General features: G+C 40.2%; 1 protein-coding gene and 1 long non-coding RNA gene across 2 annotated transcripts in view; one reads left to right on the forward strand and one right to left on the reverse strand.

The window, feature by feature from the left end:
• The window catches only part of CACNA1E (calcium voltage-gated channel subunit alpha1 E), a 509386-nt gene that overhangs the window by 460504 nt on the left and 22082 nt on the right, over positions 1-26800 (forward strand). The window contains exons 33-45 of the mRNA XM_072998149.2: positions 1489-1599; positions 2659-2742; positions 2867-2992; positions 4184-4249; positions 5661-5752; positions 6091-6256; positions 6624-6751; positions 13283-13379; positions 15873-15978; positions 19948-20055; positions 20637-20737; positions 23768-23874; positions 26521-26629. Coding sequence (XP_072854250.2) covers positions 1489-1599; positions 2659-2742; positions 2867-2992; positions 4184-4249; positions 5661-5752; positions 6091-6256; positions 6624-6751; positions 13283-13379; positions 15873-15978; positions 19948-20055; positions 20637-20737; positions 23768-23874; positions 26521-26629 — 1401 coding nt within the window. The remainder of the gene's footprint in view (positions 1-1488; positions 1600-2658; positions 2743-2866; positions 2993-4183; positions 4250-5660; positions 5753-6090; positions 6257-6623; positions 6752-13282; positions 13380-15872; positions 15979-19947; positions 20056-20636; positions 20738-23767; positions 23875-26520; positions 26630-26800) is intronic.
• Positions 1-26800, reverse strand: part of LOC144588877 (uncharacterized) — a 325738-nt gene that overhangs the window by 220139 nt on the left and 78799 nt on the right. The window lies entirely within an intron of this gene.

The raw sequence follows: 26800 nt of genomic DNA on the forward strand, positions 1-26800 counted from the left end.
TTAGGATTCTGGCCGAGACGATACACCTGCAAATCCTGGGAAACAAGTACAGTGGTGCCTCGCTTAGCGACGTTAATCCATTCTGGAAAAAATGTTGCTAAGTGATAACATCAATAAGCGAAATTTAAAAGCCCATAGAAATGCATTAAAATGTGATTAATCGTTCCTATGGGCTTAAAAACTCACCTTAAAGCGAAAATCCTCCATAGCGCCGCCATTTTCGCTGCCTCTTAAGCGAGGAAAAACAGCGGGCGACCGTTTTGTTTTCCCGGTGGCCATTTTGAAACAGCCAATCAGCTGTTAAAAAAGGGTCGCTTTGCCATGATCGCTTCCCCGCGATCATCGCAAAGTGAAAAAACCCCATAGGGACCATTGCAAAGCAATTACTTTTGCGATCGCAAAAAGTTACTCGCTAAGTGATTTCGTCGCTCAACAGAGTGATCGCTAAGCGAGACACCACTGTACTACAAAACCAATATCCTCAGACACACATTACTCAAGATGAGGTCTAATCAGTGTGAAGTACTAGAGGGAGACTAGTACTTCACGTGATTTGGAGACTATACTTCTGTTAAGGCAGCTGAAAACAGCATTTGCCTTTTTTTTTTTTTTGCAAAGGCACTTATTAAGGCACTTCACAATATTGGAACCATTTCAATCTGAATGGTCAGGCTTGATTAGATTATTCTAATCACGTCTGACCATTCCCAGGCAGCCGACATTAGCTTGATCCCTGCTGCTAGTGTACCCATACCCAATGTGTTGTACTTTTGATGTGTATCTAAAACAAGTTAAGTGTATGTACCCATATAGCATATGAATGTGACTAAAATTTATTTCCAAATGTGTTTCATGTAGGTGTGCTTAACAGGCATCCATAATTAACTGTTTATCTGTGTCGAATGTATTGATGGGAAACGTGGTGAGAAATGTCTCCCTAATGATTTTGCTGTATTCTGACCTGCTTAGGAAAACGTGTTAAGAGCTTACATTATGTTTTAAATCACAAATACTATTTGGATTTTCAGTTCTCTGGCAATTCCACACTTGCTTCCCTCCCCCCCAAAAAATGCATCTGTTTTGTTCTCATGGGTAACCTGAGCAGCAACTATTTTCCTTCTATGTTTCAAGCACAACAGTAGTTGTTAATTTTTCTCATCTGCCATACTTTGTACTCAGAACAGCTTCCTCAATGCAACTTAAACAATGAATCCTTTAAAAGGAAAATTCTGTATTGGCTATGACTGTTTTATAAAGTTTTTTGGCCAGGATGGACTGACTTCGTTGCTCCAAATCAGTACTGGCTATTTAACTTAGTTTCTCCTGGATATTTGGAATTTCCTAATTTTAGCTATTAATTGAACCAAGAATCAGAAATAACTAAAGTGAAAGTGTAAACCTTACAGTGGTAAGCAAAATTCCCATTTGTTTTATTCGTACAGATAAAATTTCACGTATTTATGACTCTTTCTTCTTATTTTCTAACAGTACTATTCTGCTCCCTACACTTATGAACTGGCTCTCAAGTATCTGAACATTGCATTTACCATGGTTTTCTCACTGGAATGTGTCCTGAAAATTATAGCTTTTGGCTTCCTGGTGAGTTAAAGAACATTTAGGGTTAGGCATTCACTTTCAGGTTATGTAAATGCTGCTTGTGCCTAGTAAAAATGTCTTGTGAGACTTGAATGACATTCGTCCAGTGCATGAAAGTTCCAAATAGTTTGGAGGAAAGGCACAACAGATGGAGTTACTACAGCTTGGCTCCATGGATATTCATGAATTAGATGTCTGATTCACAGTGAACCTACTGGAAAGCATATTAGGTCTATAACCCATTCTGCAATATTGTGGCAAACATCATTAGAATCATTGGGGTAGGCATAACCTTGAGAAAACTAAAGATGGATGGACAGAAGGATGAATAAACTTGCCCTGAATTTACTCTGATAACCCTTAAATAACTCTGATAACCCTTTACCCCGTTATTAGAAGCATTCTTATTAATGGAGATATATGTGGTCTAATGGACAGATGTTGAAGTTACATTTGAAAAATTTGAGTAAAAATCCCAATCTTATAAATTCAGTGGGCCTCTGACACTCCCCCACAGACTTTAGAAAGATTGCAAGAGGACCAAGATCAGGGGCAATGAAGTTTCCCCACTCCCTGTGTCAGATGTGATAACATTCTGCTCCCACACATATTGATAACCTTTTGGCCTTCAAGGATTCCTTAGCTAAACAATTTGTAGCCTTCAGACGAAACATAAACTAAGGCAATATTGAAGACTAATAATGGCAACAGTAGTAATAGTAATTTTGTTGTTTACACACTCTGTGAGGAGTAAATATTTATGTATTGACCTTCCCATGTTTCCTGGCGCTGTGAACTCTTGAACGTTGAAGCAGAAAGCACCAGCCCTTCCTTGGACAAGGCAGGCATCAACTGATACAAGGCCACCGTAGCCCCAATGCCAGATATCATAGTGGGACTGTAGATCTAAAGCAATAATCATGAATTGGCCATTAATAGTGAATTTAACCTGGTGGTTCCACTTTTGTTGTTGTTATGGGGTCACAGCTAGCTGTGTTTTTCACATTATGACCTAATCTGTTCCCTTCTTCCAATCTCTCCGCTCCTTGCATCTTCCTGCAGAATTATTTCCGTGACACCTGGAATATCTTTGATTTCATCACTGTGATTGGCAGCATTACAGAAATTATCTTGACGGATAGCAAGGTGAAGCTCCTTTCCGTTGCCCATCTTTGTCTTTTGAGGGAGGTCAGGGACAGGGAAAGTAGTGTTATCTCCTCCTTGCTCCTCCTTTAAATGTGCCACTTTCTCTCTCTTGATTCTGTTTAAGCTGGTAAATACAAGCAGCTTCAACATGAGCTTTCTGAAGTTGTTCCGAGCTGCCCGTCTCATCAAACTGCTTCGCCAGGGTTATACCATTCGAATTCTGCTGTGGACCTTCGTGCAGTCATTTAAGGTAAACGCTGACCTCCTGTCAGCTTGGGAAGAATCATTGCTCTCCATTAGAATGCCACTCGCCCCTGCAAAACTGGTTTTGGAAGTGCAGACCAGCTCTTTTCCAGCCAGTACTCCTACACACAGACAATGGGCAAAGGGAATGAGCAAAGGAGAAAGAACTAGCCTTGTGCCACTTAGAACTTGAAACCCTTTTTTGTTTTGTTTTGTTACTTTTGGCCATGACGGCTGGGGGGATTCTGGGATTGCAGTCTGAAAATTTAAGTTGTTCAAGCTCTGGTGCCAGTGTTGCAACTGTGTCCCAACAAATTGCCTTTTTATACCTCTTGGCCTGGTTTGCCAATCCCTAGGATCTCTATTCTAGGAACATTCCCTTGTGAGGCAGTCAAGGAGTCTTTCATAAGGTCATGTGAAGGGACTAAAGGATCAGATCACAGGGGCATCTTACTCAGCATCCTTTTCCCCACAGCGATCAGTCTGTTCAGGAGATACTTGGCAAAAAAAAAAAGGCTTAGCAAAGCCTGAATGTTTTAATGTACTATGTGTGCGTTGTTCCTGGGAGGAGTAAGAGAGATTGCCTTGGAAGATATGCAGCTCCCACTTTAATTCTCTGCCCTGTGTTATGCAAACCAGAGAGAATGCAGTTTTCACTAAGGATCACGTTTCTCGTAATTGTACCTGAACCTTTTGCTCTCATGCAACTGCAGGGCAGAGAATTCACCACTCTATTTGACAATTAACAATATTTTCTTCTCCCTGTGTTGTGGAGCTGACAGGTTTATCCTTGTCCACTAATGGTGACAGTGCATGCTTGCAAATACTTGATCTTTTCCATGCGGCAAACATATCCTGCTCTTGCACAGATCTGGCTACATTTTTAAACTGCAAAAAAGAAAATCATAGGGCCATGGTTTATTTAACAGTTCAGTATTTGTCACTTTTGTAATATCTGGTATATAACATTATAATACTCTAGAAAATGAACTGAACTAAATGCACACATTTGTTAGAAAGGCAACATCTATTTTTCTAATGTAGAAGCTATTTTAAATGGGGGGGTCACCTTGTTTGACTATGTTGTCTACTTTGGCATCTCACTCTCAAGAGGGAAGAGTAGAGTGTAAATATTTTAAATATACAAATACTGTGTATATAATAAAACAGTTTTTTTTATAATATTTATAACTTTTAGGCCCTCCCATATGTCTGTCTCCTGATTGCGATGCTCTTCTTCATTTATGCAATCATTGGGATGCAGGTGAGCAATCTCAAGAAATGCCTTTGATCCTATTTATAAAGGAACTATGTAAGCATTCATGAATTTTAGGACAGGAGTTCCTGGGTGTAATATAGTAATTATAGGTTTACAGATGATTTAATAAACAATATTATTAACTACAAGCTGTTCATTTCTTGAACTTGTGATGCCCATTTTTCTATAAACCCTTTTCTTCAACACAGTAATAAGACTAGAATGAAAATGTTATTTACTAGAGCAAGTCTTCTTAAAATACCGAATTTACTTAGAGACATATTCCTCCTTGCATGCATTGGATTCAAGCTCAGAACATTATCTCTCCCTCAAATGTAATTTGTTGCATTATTCATTGTCTGACTCAGTGTGCAAATCATTACAATTACCGATTTTGCAAATGAAGCCTCTTCAACCATACATTCCTACCACTTTATTACCCACATTACTTCTGCACAAAGAAAAATACAAGAAAATACTTTCTAATCCACTGGTGTTGAATGGCAAGCATGCTTTCAAAATATCCTGTATACTGGGTTCACTATCAATATCTCTGATTGCAAAGTCCCAGCCCCAACATGACATTCCTCTCTTGCCGATCCTCTCTTCCTGGTCAAATGACTTTAAATGTTGCTGTTATTTTTGAAGCACTGCTCCTGCTCTTTCTCCCCCACTGAAGCTCTAATATTGACTTGCCTCCAAAACTTTGAAATAGCACATTAACTTTAATGCATTAATATCAAATGTACTGCCTTGGTCAAACAAACTAAAATGGCATCGGTACTCATGACATGGTAAAAGTAATATTTTAACAGTAGTGTCAGTGACCTTGTAGTCATTTGGCATTTTCACTTACTGTTACACCCTCTACAGAGGGCATTTGTGTTTGGATATTTGATATTTGGAATGTTTGATTTCCATTTTGTGAGAAGGGCCACTGGGTAGTTCATGTGATCTTCTTCTTGACTGGAGCACACCTGAGCTCTGAGGGAGCCAGAGGTGGATGAAAAGAGGCTTTACTTCCCATGGAACTCACACATATTTCTTTCATTCCATATCTTCCCATAGACATCCTGAGCTGTCAGCTTTTTTACGTGTAACCTGCAAAACCTGTTTACAGAGATGGAAGCGAGATGAGTGCACACACCATGAGCAGCGATCCCTCTTTCACACATTTTTCTTTGGAAAAATAATGTATAAATGTCTCACTCCCACCAGTTATGTTCACTGCACTTGGAGACTGTAGGGGAAAATGTGATCAGGGATCTATATGTTTTATATCACCTTCACAGTTGCTTGGTTGGGAGTTTGCTTTAGTTTAATCAGCTTAGTTTAGTTTCTTCTTTTGTTGTTTTCTTTCATTTAGTTTGCATTATCAATTCATCTATACTGAGTTTTCACTTCTCTGTATCTTCAGGTTTTTGGGAATATCAAATTAGATGAAGAAAGCCACATAAACCGTCACAACAATTTCCGCAGCTTTCTAGGTTCACTCATGCTTCTTTTCAGGTAAATGTACCTTAAAATTCATAAGGATTCATCATCCAAAGTGTTACAGAAAACCTAACTCTCTCAGTTTTGATAGAGCGAACAAGACCATGCTGTCAGTGCTCCAAAATGCAACTGAAATATTCAGTGGAGAACAGAACCTCTGAGCCCTGACTTTGCAGCCATGTACTCCAACTCACTCCGCTTTTCAGCCAGCTGTTTTGTGTGTGTGTGTTTTTGTTTGTTTTTTAAGGCATGCTGTAGGATAACAATATAGCTATTGTTCTTCTGAATGGTAGATGCCATCACCACCACAATAAAAGTATAAACTTGCAAGGGTGGATTTCTTTTGCCCACAGGAGTGCCACAGGGGAAGCATGGCAAGAGATCATGCTTTCATGCCTAGAAGGTAAAGGATGTGAGACAGACACCACAGCAACATCTGGGCAAAATGAGAATGAGCAGTGTGGCACGGATCTCGCATATGTGTACTTTGTCTCCTTCATCTTCTTCTGTTCCTTCTTGGTGAGTTCCCCTTTCTTTATCATTTGTGTTCCAGGGTTGGTGACACTGAACATGATCTTATAATTACTGGAATGCAGTATGCAAATCATAAGGTTCCTGAACTCCTGGCTTGGTTTTCACAAACTTGATTTAGAAGGCAGCCTAATAAAAAGGAAGAAGGCGAGTAGGAGTAGTATTGCTGCCACTACAATAGGACACTAAGAGACTGTAATCTTATTGGTGGATAACATGGAAAATAGATAAAGGAATTTGCTGTTCAGGGAGTTGTGTGTAGCTCTCCTGCATGATTCTTCAATGATCTGTCTTCCCATCTTCAATCTGTACTTAGCCCTTTATCTTTACATATTCATTTCTCTCCCATCCTTAGATGCTCAATCTTTTTGTGGCTGTCATCATGGACAATTTTGAATACCTGACTAGAGACTCCTCCATCTTGGGACCTCACCACCTTGATGAATTTGTCCGGATTTGGGCAGAGTATGACAGAGCTGCATGGTATGTAGGCACACCCTAGTTCTGTGCCTTTTATAAACCCTAATACCCTGCCAAACAAAAAGGGAATAGAGATATGCATTCTGTGTACTGCAGCCTCCAAATGTGCTACATATGGCCCCATCAAAATGGATTTTCAAACAAGATTGTCTTTCTTATTGAGACGATTCAGAGTTTCATCAGGTTTGAATTGGAGGTTAAGATTAGGATTTTTTAAAAAAAAGAAATTTAAGGTCTATATACCTACATGTTCCATATTTTTGAGTCTTGTGGTAATGATTTTACAAGCTGTCTCTGGGAATCTCACACTTTATGCAACAGTCATATCTACACAGAGACACCAGTGCATCAAACATGTAAAGCGGGAATGACAGATATGCCTTTGGATCTAACCGTTTAAGCTCCCTGGAGAGCCAGAGCGTGAACTGGACTCCTCTGAGTGTGTGTGTTTACAAAAAAAGTTTACTAACCCTTATGTTATGCTCACATTGTTTTATTTTTGCTATGGCATCTTTTGAGGTCTGCAGGTCCAGGCCAATGACACTGTTTCAGAACAACTGATCTCAGATATTTTTGTTAAAAAAAACAGCATTAAGCAAAGTTATCAGATAAGAGACCACCCTCTTATTCCATGTCTCCACCTAAATATTTTTGCAGTGTTTCAAAAGAACAGCTTTCCACCAAGTCTCCCATGGGAATTTCAGTATAATTGTATGATTCCAGGGTCCTGTTGATATGACAATGCTTAGCCTGAACTAACACTAACACCACAAGTAATCTTTAGGGTCTCAGAGAATTTGAAAGGTGCATCCAGCCCCCAGCCCCCAGTCTTTCCCCAACTGGTTTTGGCATTGCCAGAGTCTTTGCCTGGTTTGGTAACCTTTTAAAACCTGTGTGAATATTCATAGTTATTTATGTATTTCAAATGTTTCTATGTTGTGTAACTGGGAATACCCTTTGAGACATTTGCAAGCATCAAAATTGAAACTCAAAATAGATAGAATCAATGAATGAAATAACTAGTAATGAAGTAATGAAGAAGAGTGTGAGAAAAGAGATGAGCCATCTCTGGACTGCTTGCAATTCAGCCATTGAATGAACTAGTCAGACCCTCCACTTACATGCCCTGAAATATAATGTGTGTGGTTTTTCTAAATCATACAATCTAATCTTATTATAGTAGTTTAAGATGTGACCCTTTGTGCTATTTTTCAGTCAGACTAGATTGTCTTTCTTTTGCAATAATGTACTGTAAGCCAGGCCTTGAATGCAATAAGAAACATGGAGTAACTGGTATTGAATATCATGTTTGAAATTAGAATTGAAACACAGAGTCTATAAGATCTCTTAGCAAAGATGCAAGAGCTTCTTCCACTTCATGCAACAGGTGGCGAGTATCTTCTGGATGTTCTTAAAACAGAGAACTTGTATTGAAATCAATGTTCTCAAATCAGAGACTGTGTGTATATCCCGTATGTTAAAAACTAGCATTTTAAAGATAGGATGAGGCTAGAGCTGTTCCTCCAAACATGCTGTTTAGGCACATGCAGAGCTGTTTCTCCCCACACTTGATTTCAAACATGTGGCCCTTTAATTTCATCCTGAATTGGCAGAGCAAGCAAAAAGATGCCCACACAGTTCACCCAAATGTGGGATTCAATGCCCAGATGCATATTCCAGATTCTGTGATGGCTCCAGCTTCGGCTATAGTTGTTATCAAGGGTTTTCTAGACTAGCATCTGTCCATCAACAAAGCAGCTCAGTTTTTCTTATGGCAGATATACAGTGGCCTAACAACAGTTTCATTAAATTTATGGCCCATATGCTAATAACATGGACTTGAAGGAGAAACCATGGAATCTCATTAGTTTGTTTGTTAATGCGCAGTTATGAATTCTGTTGGACTCTGTTGGATCAAGAACTTTGGGATGTTTAATTTTGTCTTCTAACATAGTGCAGTTTCAGGCATATATCTCTGTACAGTATATCACTTTCCACATGCAGAAAACTGGAATGTAACAGACTTAGACACATCATCTTATACCAGCCTCACACTTGGACAATATTAACCCTTTTGCATTGTTCTTTCTGCCAAATGCAGTGGGATCAGTTCTGCCCCTGCGCCTTACAGTGACTTAGTCTCCCTTTTAGTGGGTAGATGTTGGAATGGAGAACATGGCAGATTTATTTTCATAATGGTGACTGTTAAGAACATTTTCCTAACTGGAAACGAAAGAAAAAGGATGCACATCCCTGGTGCTGCCAGTTACACACTTGATTCCTCTTTCCCATTTTTTAAGTAGCCCTATTAACCCACCTGTGCTTTCTTTCCAGTGGCAGGATCCTGTATAAGGATATGTACACATTAGTACGGGTGATCTCGCCTCCTCTGGGCCTGGGAGAGAACTGCCCCTACAGGGTGGCTTGCAAGGTTTGCCTCCCAATCCCCAGTCACAAGCCGGCTATAGGGACATCCTGTTAAACCCTTCCCTCCTTCCCTTCGCTCTCCCACCACTGCACCTTACAAGGGAACCATGGCATTGCTTTCCCTCGAGTTTAAAGAGATCCAAACTGTCTCAGAACCAGCAGCTGTTATTGCCAAGAAGGTAGGAAGCAACAGGTTCCTGTCCAATAGAAGAGCTTAATCTATATATGGGAAAGGTTAGCAATTGGGGACATCTTTTTCTAAACCTACACACACATTAAATACTTTTTAAAATCTAACCCTGTATTTAAATCACTTGAAAATATTAAGGGTGCTTTCCACTTTTTTTTTCAAATTCCTAGCTTCAGTCACTTACAGTTCTTGAGATTTTATTATTTGAACCTGAAGGTCCAATAAAAAGTTGTTTCAACTCATACATTTAATTAAAAGAAGAAAAGACAAAAAAGACAATGTCAGATTCTGGATCTAGCACTAAAGTCAAAGTTGTTCCATTGTCTCTGGTTTTGTAAATTTCAAAATGGAAAATTATATTCCGCATGTGCATGTACCATGCTGTCTCTATTGTGAGCTTCATAAGAGCAGTTGGATCTTTCATGTGCGAAGGACGTTTGGTTCCACATGCTACTACTTTGACAACTCAAAAATTCATTTCTGAAACCTGTTCCAAGTATCACCATTTACCTGAGAGTAGCTATAATAGGATAAGAATAATTAATCCTCCAAGCATTGAGAAGAATTTCTAATGTTTGAATGTCCATCAGTAATCATCTTGTTGATGATATTATTATACTGAATGTATTAGAGCAAATTTCAGTTTTGTCTGATATAAGACATAGGTTGTATTTTGAAAAGCCGTAACTATTATCATTGATACCTATAAAAATGATTATCAAATTCTATTTAGTACTAAACAACTGCCTAAATGTATTGCTGTTCCATGTAAAATTTATGTTGCAAATGAACTCAGAGTCCTGGAAAGTAAACATGTCAGTAATGTTTTGTCATTTATAAGTTTCCATTTGCTTTTAAGGTTCCCTCATTCCTATATTCTAGAACAGAAAATGGCTATGAAACAAAATTCTCTCTTCAGTGGCATGTCACAAAGTGATGTCGAGGTTGCTTAGAAGGCTCCTACCCTACTCATATTTTAGAGCTTTCATCTTTCAAAATCTGCATCAGGTGCAACATGCCTCATTCCATTTGGAAGATCAACTTCTGTTTCTTTAAATTTTCTTCTTTATACTTCCAGTACACAAGTATGATGGCCATAACTGTCTGTGAAATTTTGTCTCTGACAAAACACAGGCATTGCTGTGCATGGAACCACCGGCTATCATGTAATTTCATTGTACTAACGTTTAGCCACATCCTTCATAGCCTTCTTCATTACTTCCCTTGTCAAAGTTTCATTGCAACAAGGGGAGGATTTTCTGCCTTGCAAAATGTGCCTTTCCCCCCAACACCCCTTGCTACTTCCCAACATTTCCCTTTTCTCTCAATGTCTGGATCTGAAATGTGTCTGAAATTTCTGCTGCCAAAGTAGACCCAGCACTGCCTTCCTGAAGAGTATTCATACAGAAGAAATAAGAATTTACTCACTCCATACCATGTAGGAAAACAAATGATACTGTTTGCAAAGAATGAACAGAACTGCCTTACTACTATCATGCACAGATATTAGAAAGCATGTGGATTATGTTTCTGCTTCTCAGCAACAGTGCAACACTGTTTCACCCACAGACTAGCCAGGAGGAAGTACAGTTTGCACAGGTTCTTTGCCTCTCCTGTGACCGTTGCTGTCCCTCCTTACTCATTTGCCCCCTAGACTAATAGTGGGGGAAAGGCACACGAAACTGAACAGTATGCATCCCTGGGCCAGCTACTTGCTTAGTCAACCACAACATATCACAGGGCAACTTGGCAATTAACGAATTTCAGTGTTCTGTTTAGAGACAGCACAGCAACACAAATTTGTGCCAAATTTTCACTGGGGTTTGAATTTTACATCATTTTAGAAACATTCAACATATTTCTGTGGTTGTGGAGGTTCAACCAAACATTTCACATCCCCTCATTTTGAACCTCACTTCTTGTCCCAATCATAAGGTTTTACTACAATATCTCAGGGCTATAATTTCCTTCATTGCTCACCACAAATCTATACTTAATTCCCATTTTGAAATGTTTCAGTGCAAGAACTAAGGACTAAGAGGATAATGTAAGAGAGCAGGAAAATAAATACAATTAGAATTATCCATCTTGCTTTGAAGCTAGCAGTTTCGCAGAGAGACAGTTACCACAGGATAAAATCAGACTTCTCTCTTATGGAAAAGTTCCCGTAAATCTTCTTTTACTTATATGGAAGCCAATTAGGAAAGGCTATAAATAAATTATGAAAGTGGTAAAGAAAGTGGACAAATGTAGTGGAATTAAATGAAAAATATACAACTATTTACATGCATTACCCAAACCAATTTAATAGCTCAGATCTGGATACATTTATTGATTAAATATGTCTTGAAGCTTTCTGCCAATAATCATGCCAAAGGCAATTAAAGTAAGCTGATTGTTGTTTTAAAGGACAGCCATAAAAATTATTTTAAGGGGTATTGCAGAATGGCCTAGCCAGAATGGCTACTGGCCATGCTGGTAGAGGGATTCTCTGAGCTGTGGTCCAAAAAGGCAACTTTTTTTTAGTTCTGACTCTAAACTGAAGGACAGTCCAGAGTTTTTCTTCTGATACCTCAGCAACTATCAGGATCAAAGATAAGTTGAGAAGTTTTCGAGAGAGTTTGAGGAACTGTCTTGGCCCATAAGACACTGGGCCAGCGTGATGTTTCTCATTTGGAAAAAAAAATGAATTCCCACCTAATACTGTTTGTTAGTATAGGCACTATTTTTAAGTAAGCCTTTATGTCAGGCAAGAACATTAACTTTGGAAGCTTCTTCATCGGGCCTAGAAGGTTTATAGCTGTTTTCTCCCATGCACTCTCTTAGCTAAAAGCTGGTAACACATACCATCCATAAGTGAAAAAGGAAAACCTAAGTATTCAAAATGTACATATTTATATAATGTCGGGAGATGTGGCTTTCCATAAGATTTGATTTCTGGTGTCTTCTGTAAATCAAATATTGTGTATAGGACAGCATATTGTAACACAAAAGTCAAAAGGCAGGGAAAAGATTCCAGGTTGTCACGTTGCTGCTTTAAAATGTGGGGGTCCAAATGAGCCCTAGCCCTCAGAAGGCTAAACAGCTGCCTCTGTTGAGACTCTTTAAACTCCAACAGGGTGGAACTTGAAGTCGCATGAGTGAGAACTCAGAGCGGGAGGAGGAGGGAGCATGGCATGTAGAATTGTTTTTTCTTGCTTTTCTTTTCTAAGCCACCTAGCATGCCTTTGCACCAGTGCATGGTGGGAAAGTATTCCATCCCAGAGTGTGATGGAAGTAAATGAGTACATCTCTTTGACAAGTGAACCTAGTTCACTGCCCTCCTATGCAAGGTGCTGCTTTCTGATTGCATAGACACTACCAGATGGAGGGAGGGTACATGATGCTTCAGCTATGGGTTACGTGACAACGCAAATCACAGGACCTGGTGGAAAAGGAAGATGCCACTGGACCTCAAGGAGTAGCTCTGATTTGGCTGATTCACTGAGGTGTGCAGCACCACGTCCTGAGTAACCCCTTGTTGGAGTGTTGTGTATCTTGATTTATACCACTGGCACACAGCCCTGGGAAGTACGTGGAGCAATGGCTACATCTGCAAGAAAGACTGGCCATAAAAAGCAACTGCAGAAGCAGAGGACAGTAGGCAGTCCATTCTAGTGGCATTCCTGGGTCTGTGTGAGGGGTGCTATAAATCAACACCAGCACAGGCTGCCATGTATGATTTGCATTGATTAATGGGTTTCCTGTTCTTTTCCTGTTTTGTCTGTTGTTTTGTTTGTTTGTTTTCTCTCTTCTGTTCCCTATATTCTGTTTTATTTGGGATTTTTGGTCTCTGGGAATGCTTTTTTTCTTCTTTCATCTCTCTGCATCTCCTCTCCCGTCCCATTCCCTTTCTCCTCTTTCCCCTCCATGAGCAGTGGCCGCATCCATTACACTGAGATGTATGAAATGCTGACTCTCATGTCCCCACCACTAGGCCTCGGAAAGAGATGTCCCTCCAAAGTTGCTTATAAGGTAGAACAACCCTTACTGTATTTCCTTTGTGGGCTACTGTTCAGCAAGAAATGGGAAAGGCATACTCACGGGACTGAGGGCTGGTGGGAAAACCTAGTGATAAAAATGCTGCCTGGCACATATAAAGATTTGATATTAACACAAATTTTGTTTACACCTGAATTATTTCATAGTCACATGTGTGATATTCTAATCATTGCTAATTTGCATCAGCAGCTTTATCATTGCAGAAGAGGAATGTTTCATAGTCATTAGAAGTTAGATGTGAAAGTGGTACCTTTTCAGTCTAAGAAACACGGTGAGCAACTTTAGTATAGACCGAGAGGTAAAAGGATCATGGCTGCAATTTCCTGGAGGAACTCTTGGGATATTGGATGTTAGCAAACAGCTTTTAATTAGATATGTAGTGGAGTTCAATTCTCCACCATGCCTCCAAGGAGAAGAGTTAAACTGTATAAGCCTTGGGCAAGGTGCACAGTCCCAGGGCGCCCCCAGAAGATGAGAATAATAAAACACTTATGAGAACTCTACATCTAAGAAACCCTAGAAGGGGTCACCTTAATTTGGAATTGACTTGATGGCTGGTTTATTATTATAAGCAATTACCATGATATTAATTCTCTCAGAGTAAGAGAAAAACATAATGTTCCAGGAGCTTTCTTAGTGGAGCAAATATTTTATATGTATAAAGTCTCCAGATTCCATTTGCCATCTCCAGTTTAAAATGATCCCAGGTAGCATGGCTGGAAATGGTCCCTCCTTGAGACAAAGGAATGCTGCTGCAATTTTGTTAGTTGTTATTGAGCTATTGTAGATGGGCTTAATACATTGTTTTATTTGATGAGCCTTAAGCTTCTTATGTATCTGTGGCTACAATCCTGCAAACATATCTGGGACAGAAATACTGTACTATGAAACTAAGCAGGGCTAACACCTGTATATACACCTATAGAACTAAACTAAAGGCTGAAAATCCTGTAGTACTGAACCAATACAGTAGTAGCTGGTCCACTAACAAATAACATATTTCACAGTTTTACAGGAAGATGTTTAGTGACCTTGCCAGTCTGGAAAATGTCCAAAGCTTTGTAAATTCCAGAATCCTTTGGCCATCAAGACAAGTGGTCATTCTGGCTAGGAGATTATGAGAGTTATAGTCCTAAAAAGCAACCTTTTAAAACTCTGAATAAGGCAGTTAGAGAGGAAGCACATGGGAAGGCACTGTGGAAGAATGTGGAGCTTGGCACCTACTGGCTAATGGAACTGTAGTGATAGAAGGATGAAAGTTCCTCCCGTTGAAGAAACATGATATCTCACTACAGTACTTTGAAATCCATGGTGCTCTTCTTAAATATTTGCATGGATTGCTTCTGTAGCTGGAAATCAGACAGCATTATCTACTGAAGTTGACCTAGATGAGGCCCTATGATGTTTGCCTACTCTGAGTGATATAGATCACATCCTTCAGTCCCTCAGTCCTTAGTAGTAACAGAAATAATCTGCAGACTAGGTTTTTGGTACATGTGATGATGCTGTGACTGGGTGAGAGAATATGCACTGCTCTGTTCTAGAAAGTTCCACAGTCTGAATATATTCTATTGTGGGCTTGCAGTCAACCCTTCAGAGCCTCTGACCTTAGACATTTTGTTAGCTACAAGAGAGGACTAATAAAGTGGCCTTCAGGGTAGTTATAAAAGATTGTCAGTCTCTAGCATTATTCAGGAATTTAGCCAAGAGTGGCTTCAATTTGTGAGATCACTTTCAAGCACGCAACCTCACATATCTTCAGAAGCCCATGGCCCATTTTATTTCTCATGTGGAAGCATAGTCATTGTTAGCTCCTAGCAGTTCTGTGTGTGCACAGAAGGGAGGTGGGGATGGTGGTGGCAAGTTTGTACAAAGCAGTATGTACTCTCTGGGAAGTGGATTTGACCATTTCAGTTTCCCCTCATGGGGGAAAAGGAGCATGACCCACCCACCCCATGCCTTGGTCATTGGATTCTCTTCATTTACACTTTCTCTCCCCTCTTTTCAACCTCAGATAAAGTGGAATCATTGCATGGGCAATCATGTGCTGCTGAACCATAAACTTAAAAACAAAAAGAAACCACAAAAAGGGGGCGCCAGGATGTAGCTGGATAACAGGTTTTGTTATAAGAGCCTTGAATTTAATGTATCCTGGGTTTTGAAATTCAACAAATTGAAACAAACAAAACCAAAATGGCTCTGAGTGGGAGATCCAGAAGTCCCCTGGGGCCGTCTCTCCTTGCAAGTCAGTAAAAGGATGCAAAATGAATAGAAATCGCAAAAGCAAGCATGCTGGAGGGAAAATGTCATATGAACTGGGAGGACGGAGGGGGCAATCCTTGCCCTCCTTTTTGGCTATGCTATTTCTTGCACTCTGTGCATTTTTCCTTATGTCTCCCTGATACGTTTTCGGTATTGTTTTCTGCCTGCATCCCTTCCCCCCCCACTCCCTGTTCCCTTGTGCAGAGACTGGTCCTGATGAATATGCCTGTTGCTGAGGACAACACTGTACATTTCACTTCCACCTTGATGGCACTGATCCGAACAGCTCTGGATATTAAGATTGCTAAAGGTAAAGCACTGGGTAGGGCAAGCAGTGGGAGGCTAAGACTGAAAGGCTAAAGTGGTTATCAGTTAAGAATATTTTTTTAAAAATATTCATTTTTCATTGGGTAAGGGAAGATCATAGGGAAGGGGATTTGGATCAGGGTATTGGGGTAAATAAAAATAGATAATGTGATAAGAGAACAGTATATATTATTATATTTGTCAATATGTTTCTTACTAAGCTTACTTCACACTTACCTTACCATTTTTTCTTAGCCTTTAAAATCAAAAATTATATCTTAAATCTTCTTTCTCATAATTTTAATTCTTTCATATTCTCATCTCATCCAATTATACAAAGGTTCCCACTTTTTTCTAGCCTCAGCAGTTTCGTTGTCTTTTAATATTTCAGTTAAAATATCCATCTCTGCTGCTTCAAGATTTTTATCTATTAACTCCTGGGTTGTTGGAATCTCCTTTTTTGTTGCAGGGAGGATCCAACATGTGTGACCACTGGAACTGAATCAAAACAAATGGCTTAAGGCTTAAGCTGTCTGCTTAAGCTAATTCGTGAGCTTAGAAAATTGGAAGTTGCCTCCTATTCCTCTGTGGAAGGAAGCAAAGATTGTGGGTTTTTAAGGCCCTCATAAGACACAAGGAGGGTGATCTTTTATTTTGTTTCCCTTCAAAGAGAGGAAGGGCCAAATAGGTTTGCTTGAGGCGTGATGTGGTTTTCTGCCCGGAAACTACTTTATCCTTGCATACAGATGCAAAGATCACCCCAAATGAGACACCACGCCCCAAAATGACTCTGTTTCGTATGATCTAGCTAGCCCAATCCGGGCTGGGATAATTGGTAGTCTCACTCTTAAATTGACATGAAATTTATGTATACAAAAAGAGAGAAAGAACAGGGCCAACAAACACTAGGCCTATGTAGGATGGACTTAAGATCAGAATTGGACAGCAGCAACCAAAGTGATCATAGGATGACAGATGGCTTGCATGGGATGGAGCAGAAGTACAGTTGTGTTCAAAATTATTCAGCCCCCAATGCTGTAAAGGGGTTTAGGGACTATAGTGTACATTTGGAATTGTATTCAGAATGAAATCCTACAAGGACGTTTTAAAGAACCAAATGCAACTAAAATAACATCAATTGTTTATGTAATACAGTAGTAAATGTTTCTTTTGTGGTTTCTTCATTGCCACAATTATTCAACCCCTTAAAGACTACCACTCTGAAGAAGAGAGGTTCATTCAGGTGTTTTCGAACAGGTATTGAAAACACCTGTGGATGTCACCGAGCACCAATCAAGCATAATAAGCACCAATTAGGCAGCTTTAAAATGACTGTGATACTCAGCTCCTTCTAGACATTTACTGGTGTGGTTACAAACATGGTGAAGTCAAGAGAATGGTCCAGGAAGACAAGAGAAGAGGTGATTTGTCTTCACAGGAAGGGCAATGGCTATAAGAAGATTGCAAAGAAGTTAAACATACCAAGAGACACCATAGGAAGCATCATCCGCAAATTCAAGGCAAAGGGCACTGTTGAAATGCTACCTGGTCGTGGAAGAAAGAAGATGCTGACTTCGACTGCTGTGCGCTACCTAAAGCGTAGAGTGGTGAAAAGTCCCTGTGTGACTGCTGAGGAACTGAAAAAAGATTTGTCAGATGTGGGTATAGAAGTTTCAGCTCAGACAATAAGGCGCACACTGCGTAATGAAGGTCTCCATGCCAGAACCCCCAGGCGCACCCCCTTGCTGTCTCCCAAGAATAAGAAGAGTCGACTGCAGTATGCCAAAAGTCATGTGGGCAAACCACAAAAGTTGTGGGATAGTGTTCTGTGGACTGATGAAACAAAATTAGAACTGTTTGGGCCCATGGATCAATGCTATGTTTGGAGGAGGAAGAACAAGGCATATGACGAAAAGAACACCTTGCCTACTGTGAAGCATGGCGGAGGGTCAATAATGCTTTGGGGCTGTTTTGCTTCTGCAGGTACAGGGAAGCTTCAGCGTGTACAAGGTACCATGAATTCTCTTCAGTACCAGGAGATATTGGATGAAAATGTGATGCAGTCCGTCACACACCTGAGGCTTGGGAGACGTTGGACCTTTCAACAGGACAATGATCCCAAGCATACCTCCAAGTCCACTAGAGCATGGTTGCAGAGGAAAGGCTGGAACATTTTGGAGTGGCCATCGCAGTCACCAGACTTAAATCCGATTGAGAACCTCTGGTGGGACTTAAAGAAAGCAGTTGCAGTGCGCAAGCCTAAGAATTTGACTGAACTGGAGGCTTTTGCCCATGAAGAATGGGCGAAGATACCCGTAGATCGCTGCAAGACACTTGTGTCAAGCTATGCTTCACGTTTATAAGCTGTTATAACTGTAAAAGGATGTTGTACTAAGTACTAAGATTGAATGTCACTTGGGGCTTGAATAAAAACTAATAATGATGTGAGCACAGAAAAGACATTTGTGGTTATTTCATTATAAACTTAAGGTTATATTTCTCTGACCTACAAGTGCCTCTTTCATGTAAATGTAAGCAAGATGACTGAATGATCAAAATCAATGTCAAAATGGCCAAAACATTCAATTTCAGTGGGGGCTGAATAATTTTGAACACAACTGTACTACCTTTAATGAGCAATGAGTACAAAAAAAAGGAGAGAAATGTGTAAGTTCTGTGTAAGACTTTGAGAGGAAAACTTGGTTTGTATAGAACTGGTGTTTCCCTCCCCCCAGGCCTTTTGAATTTGATTTATAACTGTTAAATAATTTTTGGATATGATACATGAGAACTACATGTATGAAAAAGACCAAATCTGTAGTGATAATTATTCAGCACTGCAAATCTGGCAAAAGACACGAGGGACACGAAAGGTTGGTTTCTGATAAGCTAGACTTTCAGGCATTACAATGTTTAAACATTTGAGTAAAGTCCAGACAATTAAGTCCAGTCATGTCCAACTCTAGCGGCTGGTGGTCATCCCCACTTGTAAGCCAAAAAGCCGGCTTTTGACCATAGACACTTTCCATGGTAATGTGGCCAGCATGACTAGACATGGAATGCCGTTACCTTCCCACTGAGGTGGTACCTATTCATCTACTCACATTTGCATGCTTTCAAACTGCTTGGTTGTATTTGAACTAACAACCTTCCAATCGACAAACCCAGTGGTTTAGGGTCAGGGTTTAACCTGCAGTACCACCCGCATCCTTCCATTTAAATTTTTTCCCACATTAAATATTTACCATATCCTTATTTCCACAATCCTTCTTTATGGGGGAAATTATTGTCAGTTCTTCAGCATATTGCATATTTTTTACTTACCTTGATCGTTGTCAAAGTTTGTGACTAGCTCACTTTTCCCCACATTGAGAGAGGTGGGCCCTTGTCTTTTATCCTAGTTTGAGCTTCAGAAGTACTTCAGATGTAGCCTGAGGTACTTCAAAGTAAATAATGGGAAGCGTTTCATTCTTGGGCTAAAATTTCCAGAATACCATAACCAACATTGCCTACTTGCAACCCCTCCAAAGTTCTATGTGTTACCAAATACAAACTGTGGCCACCGGCCCTTTCAGTTCCAGGCCTAGAAGAAGAGCAGGTTCATGACCATGCTGTCACTCTGAGATTTACTGGAATGGCATGCTTGCCAGATTAAAATATACAGTTGTCCCTAACTGTTGCATTATCCTGATAGTTGCTTGTGTTTCAACTCTATGTTGAACTTTCTGATTTTGTTCTGCCTTTACTCCTATTGAGGCAGGCAGTGAGTGATCTAATGGACAGAGTGTTGTTTACACTAGTGACTACCCCTGTCTCATTCTTGAAGCTAACGTTGTGGTTTTTCAGCAATTCGCGTGCTCTCAGCCTAGCCTCAGAGGAGTGCCAGTGGAATAAACCAGAAATCCAGCTTTTGTCTTGTTGCTTCTGCCTCTTGACTATTTCCTCTGACTCCTTTGGACCTTCTTCCTTTTAGGTGGTGCAGACTGGCAACAGCTAGACTCTGAGCTCCAGAAAGAGATTCTGACCATCTGGCCTCACCTTTCACAGAAACAACTAGATTTATTGGTGCCCATGCCAAAAAGTAAGTAACTGTTTAGGTATTCCAACTGTATACTGAGCAGGTAGCCATTTTATTGGTACTTCAAGCTTGGTCATATCCTGAGCCAGGTAACACAAGTTTAAAAAACAAGAGCACATAAACATGAGAATAATGTTCTAAAACCCAATGTCATTTTCCAGACTCGCCTAAACATTTCTAGCCAACATGCAAAGATTATTGTAAAGCTATGGCCAAATACTTATACTCTGGAAAATGTATTGATTGAAAGAATCTGTTCTGTGCCTACAAATGATATCAGTCTACATATCATTGAGCAATCTATCTGTGGGCTGCTATAGACATGAACTAATAGCCTGAAAGCCATAGCTGACAAGTTTGGAGCCATCCCCTCCATAGTAGTTTGTCCTTCGTTTTTCTTCCTACTCTTCACTCTGAAACACACATACACATCCCTTGTCCCAGCTGCCAGAGCTGCGCTTCACAAATGTGTATATTAGATCTAGTTTTGCTTCACAGCTTTTGCAGGAAATGACAAGGCCATTGTTCATCCTTCTATAAATCCATATTTACACCTAACATAAAATTCTGCCTTTGATTTCCAGCTACAGACCTGACAGTTGGAAAAATCTATGCAGCCATGATGATAATGGACTATTATAAGCAGAGTAAAGCTAAGAAACAAAGACAGCAGTTGGAAGAGCAGGTACTGTTCTCCTAGAGAAATACAAGTAAACTTGTTGCACACTTGAAGGGAAATAATGGAAATCTCAAGTTTTCTAAAAACTAGGCCTGCATGTGAAAAGCTAACATAGTGTGTCAGAGGGAGTTCATCTGCAAAAGAATGAAGAGCAGAAGAATCCCTCCCGCTTACTAGTTATGTCTCCCTTGCTTTAAGGCTCCAGAGCTTATTATACAGTGGTGCCTCGCTTAACGAGTGCACCGTTTAACGACGAATCCGCATAGCGATGCATTTTTTGCAATCGCTAATGCGATCGCATTGTGATGATTCCAATGGGCGAAAATCGCATTGCGATGGTCGGTAAGCGTTTCGCTTACTGATCTTTGCATTGCGATGTTCTAAAAACAGCTGATCGGCGGTTCCAAAATGGCCGCTGGAAGAATAAAATGGCCACCCACAGCGTTTTCGCGCCCTGCCCTCGCTTACCGAGGCAGCGAAAATGGCAGCCAGATGGGGAATCTTCGCTTACCGGTGAGTTTTCGCCCCATAGGAACGCATTAAATCCTATGGGGTTTTACATTCCATATAGCGACGTTTCCGGATAGCGACGTTAATCCTGGAACGGATTAACATCGCTATGCGGGGCACCACTGTACCTGGAAAGTGGGTACTGAGCAAAAAGAACACATTGGATACAAACCAATGTTATTATTGCCTCAAGTCCATGTTGCTTTTCCTGCAAACTTAGGGTACCAGTTAATTTCCAGAAAAAAAAGTTTCCTTCCCTTTCTCTTTCCCTCCTTCCTTCCTTTTTAATTATTTTTAAAATAGTAATTGTGCTTAAGACTCTGTTCCTCTTCCAAGGAGCTCAGATTGGCTTATACAGTGGTGCCTCAATTTACGACCGTAATCCGTTCCAGAAGATGGATGAAACTCAAAATGGCCATAAATTGAAACACCATTTCCCATAGGAATGCATTGAAATGCAATTAATCCATTCCGGCTGAAGAAAAAAAATCGCGAAAAAAAATCACTGCAAGACTCATTGGAAATGCGATTAATCCCTTCCGGCTGAAGAGGGGGAAAGAAAAGCAATCATGCATGCAAGACCCAATGGAAATGCACAGAAAACAAATGGAGCAGATTGGAAATGCACAGAGAACAAAAGGGGCAGGTTGGAAATACACAGAGAACAAAGAAAAAAGCAAGGGAAGCATGCAGGACCCATCGGAAATGGGGGGAACCAAAAAGCAACCAAACCCCCCAAGACCCATCGGAAATGGGGAGAAAAGCAAAAAAAAAAAAACAAACAAACCAAGACCCATCAGAAATGGGGGGGGGAACCCCAAAAGCAACCAACCCCCCAAGACCCATCGGAAATGGGGGGGACCAAAAAACAAAGCCCCAAGACTCATCGGAAATGGGAAAAAAGCACTCCAAAAAGCAACAAAAAAAACCCCAACACCCATCACAGCACAGAAACATAACCCCCAGCTCAAAACCACGCTGCAAAAACACCCAGAACAGTTTTTAAAAAGCAGAAAACAGCACCTTACCTTACCAGGCAGCCCAAAGCCTCCCTGCAAAAACACACACACACAAACACACACAAACACACACACACACACACACACACAGAAGCAGAAGGAGGCAATCCCAAGCCTCCTCGGACACACACTCTCTAACTGCTGGGGCGAAAGAAGCAGCCTTGTCGCCACCTACAGTTAGCAATTTGAATTTCCCGCCTTTTTCCCCTGTCTTTTTCTGTTCATAAGTGGAAGCTCCGGTCGCAAGTTGAAGCAAAATTATGCGGCCGGAGCTGGTCGTAACTCGAAATGGTCATAAGTAGGGACGTTGGTAAGTCGAGGCACCACTGTATACAGATAGCCTTCTACCCAGACAGTTGACAGAGCAATGGTGGCACCAGAAAAGAAATATTGGCCAGGAGAAGCATAGCACATAAGAGGCAAGTGGCATTCCTGGCAGGAGGAGCAAACAATATCACACGTGTTTGGTACTTCATGCATCAGTAAGGATATATGTAACATGAATGGTCCTGTCCTAAACACAGATTCTGTGAAGAAATGAGTGCTATTGACTTAAATAAGAATGTTTCTGTGGTGCCACCCATAACATTGGTTTAGATCTGCTTAGCCCTACCAGTGGAATAGCCTTTATGTGCCTTTGTATTTTCTTCTTCTACCACATCGTAAACGTGATACCAAAAGACTTGCTTTCTCAAAAGTAGATGTCCAGATCATACTGCACCACATGAAAATATAGTCAAAAAGAAATGTACTCTCTTACCTTGCACTGGATTCACAAGAACAGCTCAAATCTACTTGTGTTGCCTTTAGATATAAAAACAGGCCAGATTATCAGTCTTAAATTATTACTGCAGGCAGAAACTTTTTGAAATTCTGTTATGTGTTGCCATTGCCTTCCTTTTCCCTGTAGCATGCTGACATAATTCAACAAGAGCCAGACCAGATGTAACTAGATGTTTACTGTTTACGTTTCTGTTCTCTACACATATGAAACAGTGTATGTGTGTGTGTGTGCATGCACGCACGTATGTACTACCATGTCTAATTTTTACCTCAAAAAGTACATACAGATGAGAAAGGGCTGGATCCTTGCACACCTATGCATGCTAATCAATGCAAGTATGTTTTCCCCCAAACTTTTCTCTGCTGCCGGAAATTATATTTGCGGTGGGGAGGGGATTTCTGCATGGCAAAGTATGGCTAAATACAGTTTTACCACATGCTTCTTTTGCTTGGTATTCAACACTGACTGTGTGTTGCTTTCAACAGAAAAGCATTTTTTTAAAAAAAAAATCTACTGCATAACAATGTATAAGCTCCCGATACAGCAGACTCCACACACATACACAATTAGAAGTAATAAACATGCGAATAAACTAGTGTGGCTTCCCCGTTAGATTTAGTTCTCCACCAAGTGAACATATCTTTTTTTTGGTACTTAATGTTAATATTTTATTAAACTGTACATTGAAATACTATTATTTTCTCTTCCTTTTTTTAAATTCAGAAAAATGCCCCAATGTTCCAGCGCATGGAACCTTCCTCTCTTCCTCAGGAGATCATTTCTAATGCCAAAGCTTTGCCTTACCTCCAGCAAGATACACTTTCAAGACTGTAAGTGTAGATGTTTGAGTAAGCACTATATCCATATTGGCTTTACTATTTCTGCTATAGCTCTCCTGTAGTTTGAATACTGCTAAAGAGAAAAATATCAAGCAAAAAGCACCAGCAAATAGGCAAGACCCAAAACTTTGAAAAAATCAGATACTGGAAGGGCCAGGCCAGGTGGGAAGTGATACAGAGCGACTGAGACCAAGATGAGAAGTGTTAGACCAAGGTGAGGAAGGTGATGGAGATAGCTCGGGAGCATGGCAAGAAATAAAGAGACACTTGTATGTTTCTATAATGGATGAAAAAGGTATGTGATTGTATGCGTGTGAGTGAGTGAGTGAATGAGTAGGGAAATGACCCTGAACAGAATAAGGTTATGACAAAATAGAACAGCAGAATTAACCTTGATATTATTTATTTACAGTAGAATATACAGAGTAGGTATATTCATATTACTTTCATATGAGATGCTTCTCAGTCTCAGCCTAGCTTGGTTTGCCCAGTTCAGAAAAATCATATTTCTCTTTAGCAGCAACAGAGTCGGGTATATTTACCACCATTGTATCTTCAAAGGCTTCAAAGGAGCAATAATTGTTCTTGGCAGCATCTCACAGCAATTAATGGCAGTTCACAGCAATATTGACCTCTCAACAGAGAGAGAGAGAGGTTGTTGAGAAGCTCAACACTTTTCTAGTGAGCTTCGTGGGCGATGTTCAGGGTCTTCAGTGAGTTAATTAGTACATTAGCTGCAACTGTTCCACCCAGCCCAAACATAAAACAAAAAACCCTCAGCAGCACAGCTTTTGTAAAGTACAATATCAATAGTGTCTATATGTATTATTTCATTGGGGTGGGGAGGTAGTATTCTTCAATGTGTGTTTGCAATGTGGGATGAGAGAGAGCGTGTGTAGGAAAGAGAAGGGTCTCCAGAGACGGTTTCATATGTTTAAGGTTCACTCAGCAATTTCTGTTATTGTATTTAATATGGACATTTCTAGTTTAAGAGTTATATATACTTATCTACCACGTATAGAAAAGATAGTCCAAAGTTCCTAACAGTATTTTAATCTGAATGAATTTTAATATACAATCTTAACTATATAACAATATTATAATACACATATGTTTACTCTCTCTCTCTCTCTCTCTCTCTCTCTCTCTCTCAACAATTTCCAATATTGAGGACACAGCCTACTTTCCTGGCCTTTTTCCATTTTTCCCTCAAAGCCTTCCAAATCATGTTCTAGATTAATGCTCTATCAAGCCCTTCTCTGTTTCTCATTCACTTAGCTGGTCCAAATCTAAATAGTAAAAAGAGCTGATTTCCTCCCCCCCCAAAAAAAAACTTATAGCCTAAGAATAACTCAGAATAAAAATATCACTCAGAGAACCTCCTACACGTTCAAATCTTCCTTCCACTATAGGATTTAGGTGCAGTCAGGGTGTTCTAGAAAGATTTTCTCTGCTTTAGTCCTTACTAAACTTGTTCTGGCCTGTCAGTCAATAGCACACATTACATAAGCACTGGCCTATATCTTTTAACTGGTCTCAACTAGAGCAGATCCACTAAATTAATTGTGGATTGGTGGGACAACATGAATGTTAATCCCATTTATTCAATTCTGCTTGGGACTGGCAGTAGAATTCTTCACACTGTATCTGCTTGGAAATTTTTATAGGACGGGGGACAACTGCTATTATTGATTGAAGTAATACAATAATTATATATTTGCAAGAATTGGGTTATTCTCTTTTTGCTGCCAGGTGATGTTAAACAGTTATAAGCCCAAGTGTTTCAGTGGGCTAGGCAAAGCATATCTGTATCCTTCATCTTGAAATGAGATTTTTATGTGCCTGGCTTTGGCTTGAGCTTTGAAACAACAACAGTAGTATTTAAGAGTACAGTCAGTTGGCTGCAAAGGTGCATGCCTGATGGCACCTGTAAAGGTTGCTTTAACAGGAGCAATCTCCCCTGAAACAACCATTCTCCCCCCCCCCAGGCAATCACTCCAGCAGGGGCTCAAAAAGTAGAAGCCCTACAGCTGGACCAAAAAGTTCGAGTTTGAGCGTGGATTGGGATCCGGAGGGCGCACATTTCTCCATGTGTCAAGTAGAGGTGTGTTATTAATTGCCTTCTTAGAAGGTCAGGCATGACCAGCTTTTCTCTGAAGAGAATACCATGAGAGGCACTGTGTCTAGCATAAGAACGATTTTCTTTCTAGTATATTTGTTGCATACGGTCATCTCACTCCTGCTAGAGGAGGACTCTAAACTTCAGCCAGTTTCCCCGCAAAGCTGGATTACGAAGCACAATCTAGAATCATAGTGGTGTTCATATAAGGTTTACATAACTTACTGTGGCTAAATATGACTAATTGATGTGGTGGTGAGGTACAACTTAGTGGTAGGGTACAGCTTAGTCATGATGTTAGAACGTTACCAGATACGTGACTGAGATGTGTTGCAGCACCTTGGAAAGTTAATGCAAACCTTATGTGAACATTAACAGGATTCTGGCTATAGTTTGTCATCAAATTAAATCTTTTTTTTGGTGGGAGCCAGGACAATAATTAACAGAAGCAACACTGCGAAGCTGCGTGTTTTTGTTTTATTCTTGTCCACTGTGAAAATTTGTGATTTTCTTTCCAGGAGCAGCCGGAGCGGGTTCCCATCCCTGAGTCCACTCTCTCCACAAGAGATATTCCAGTTAGCTTGCATGGATCCCAACCATGGAGAATACCAGGAGCAGCAATCTTTGGTAAATCAGTGCACTGTTTGTGTACTGACTCTTTTACTGCCCTATTGTGCACTACCTTGTGAGCTATTTCAAGTGGAAATTTAACACTATTGCACAGTTTGTTGAAAAGCCTTCTTGGATTCAGGCATTGAAATTTAGATATATGTTAATGCTGTCTATATTTGATTAAAC

Source organism: Pogona vitticeps, chromosome 4 (genome assembly GCF_051106095.1).
Source record: "Pogona vitticeps strain Pit_001003342236 chromosome 4, PviZW2.1, whole genome shotgun sequence".
NCBI lineage: Eukaryota > Metazoa > Chordata > Lepidosauria > Squamata > Agamidae > Pogona > Pogona vitticeps.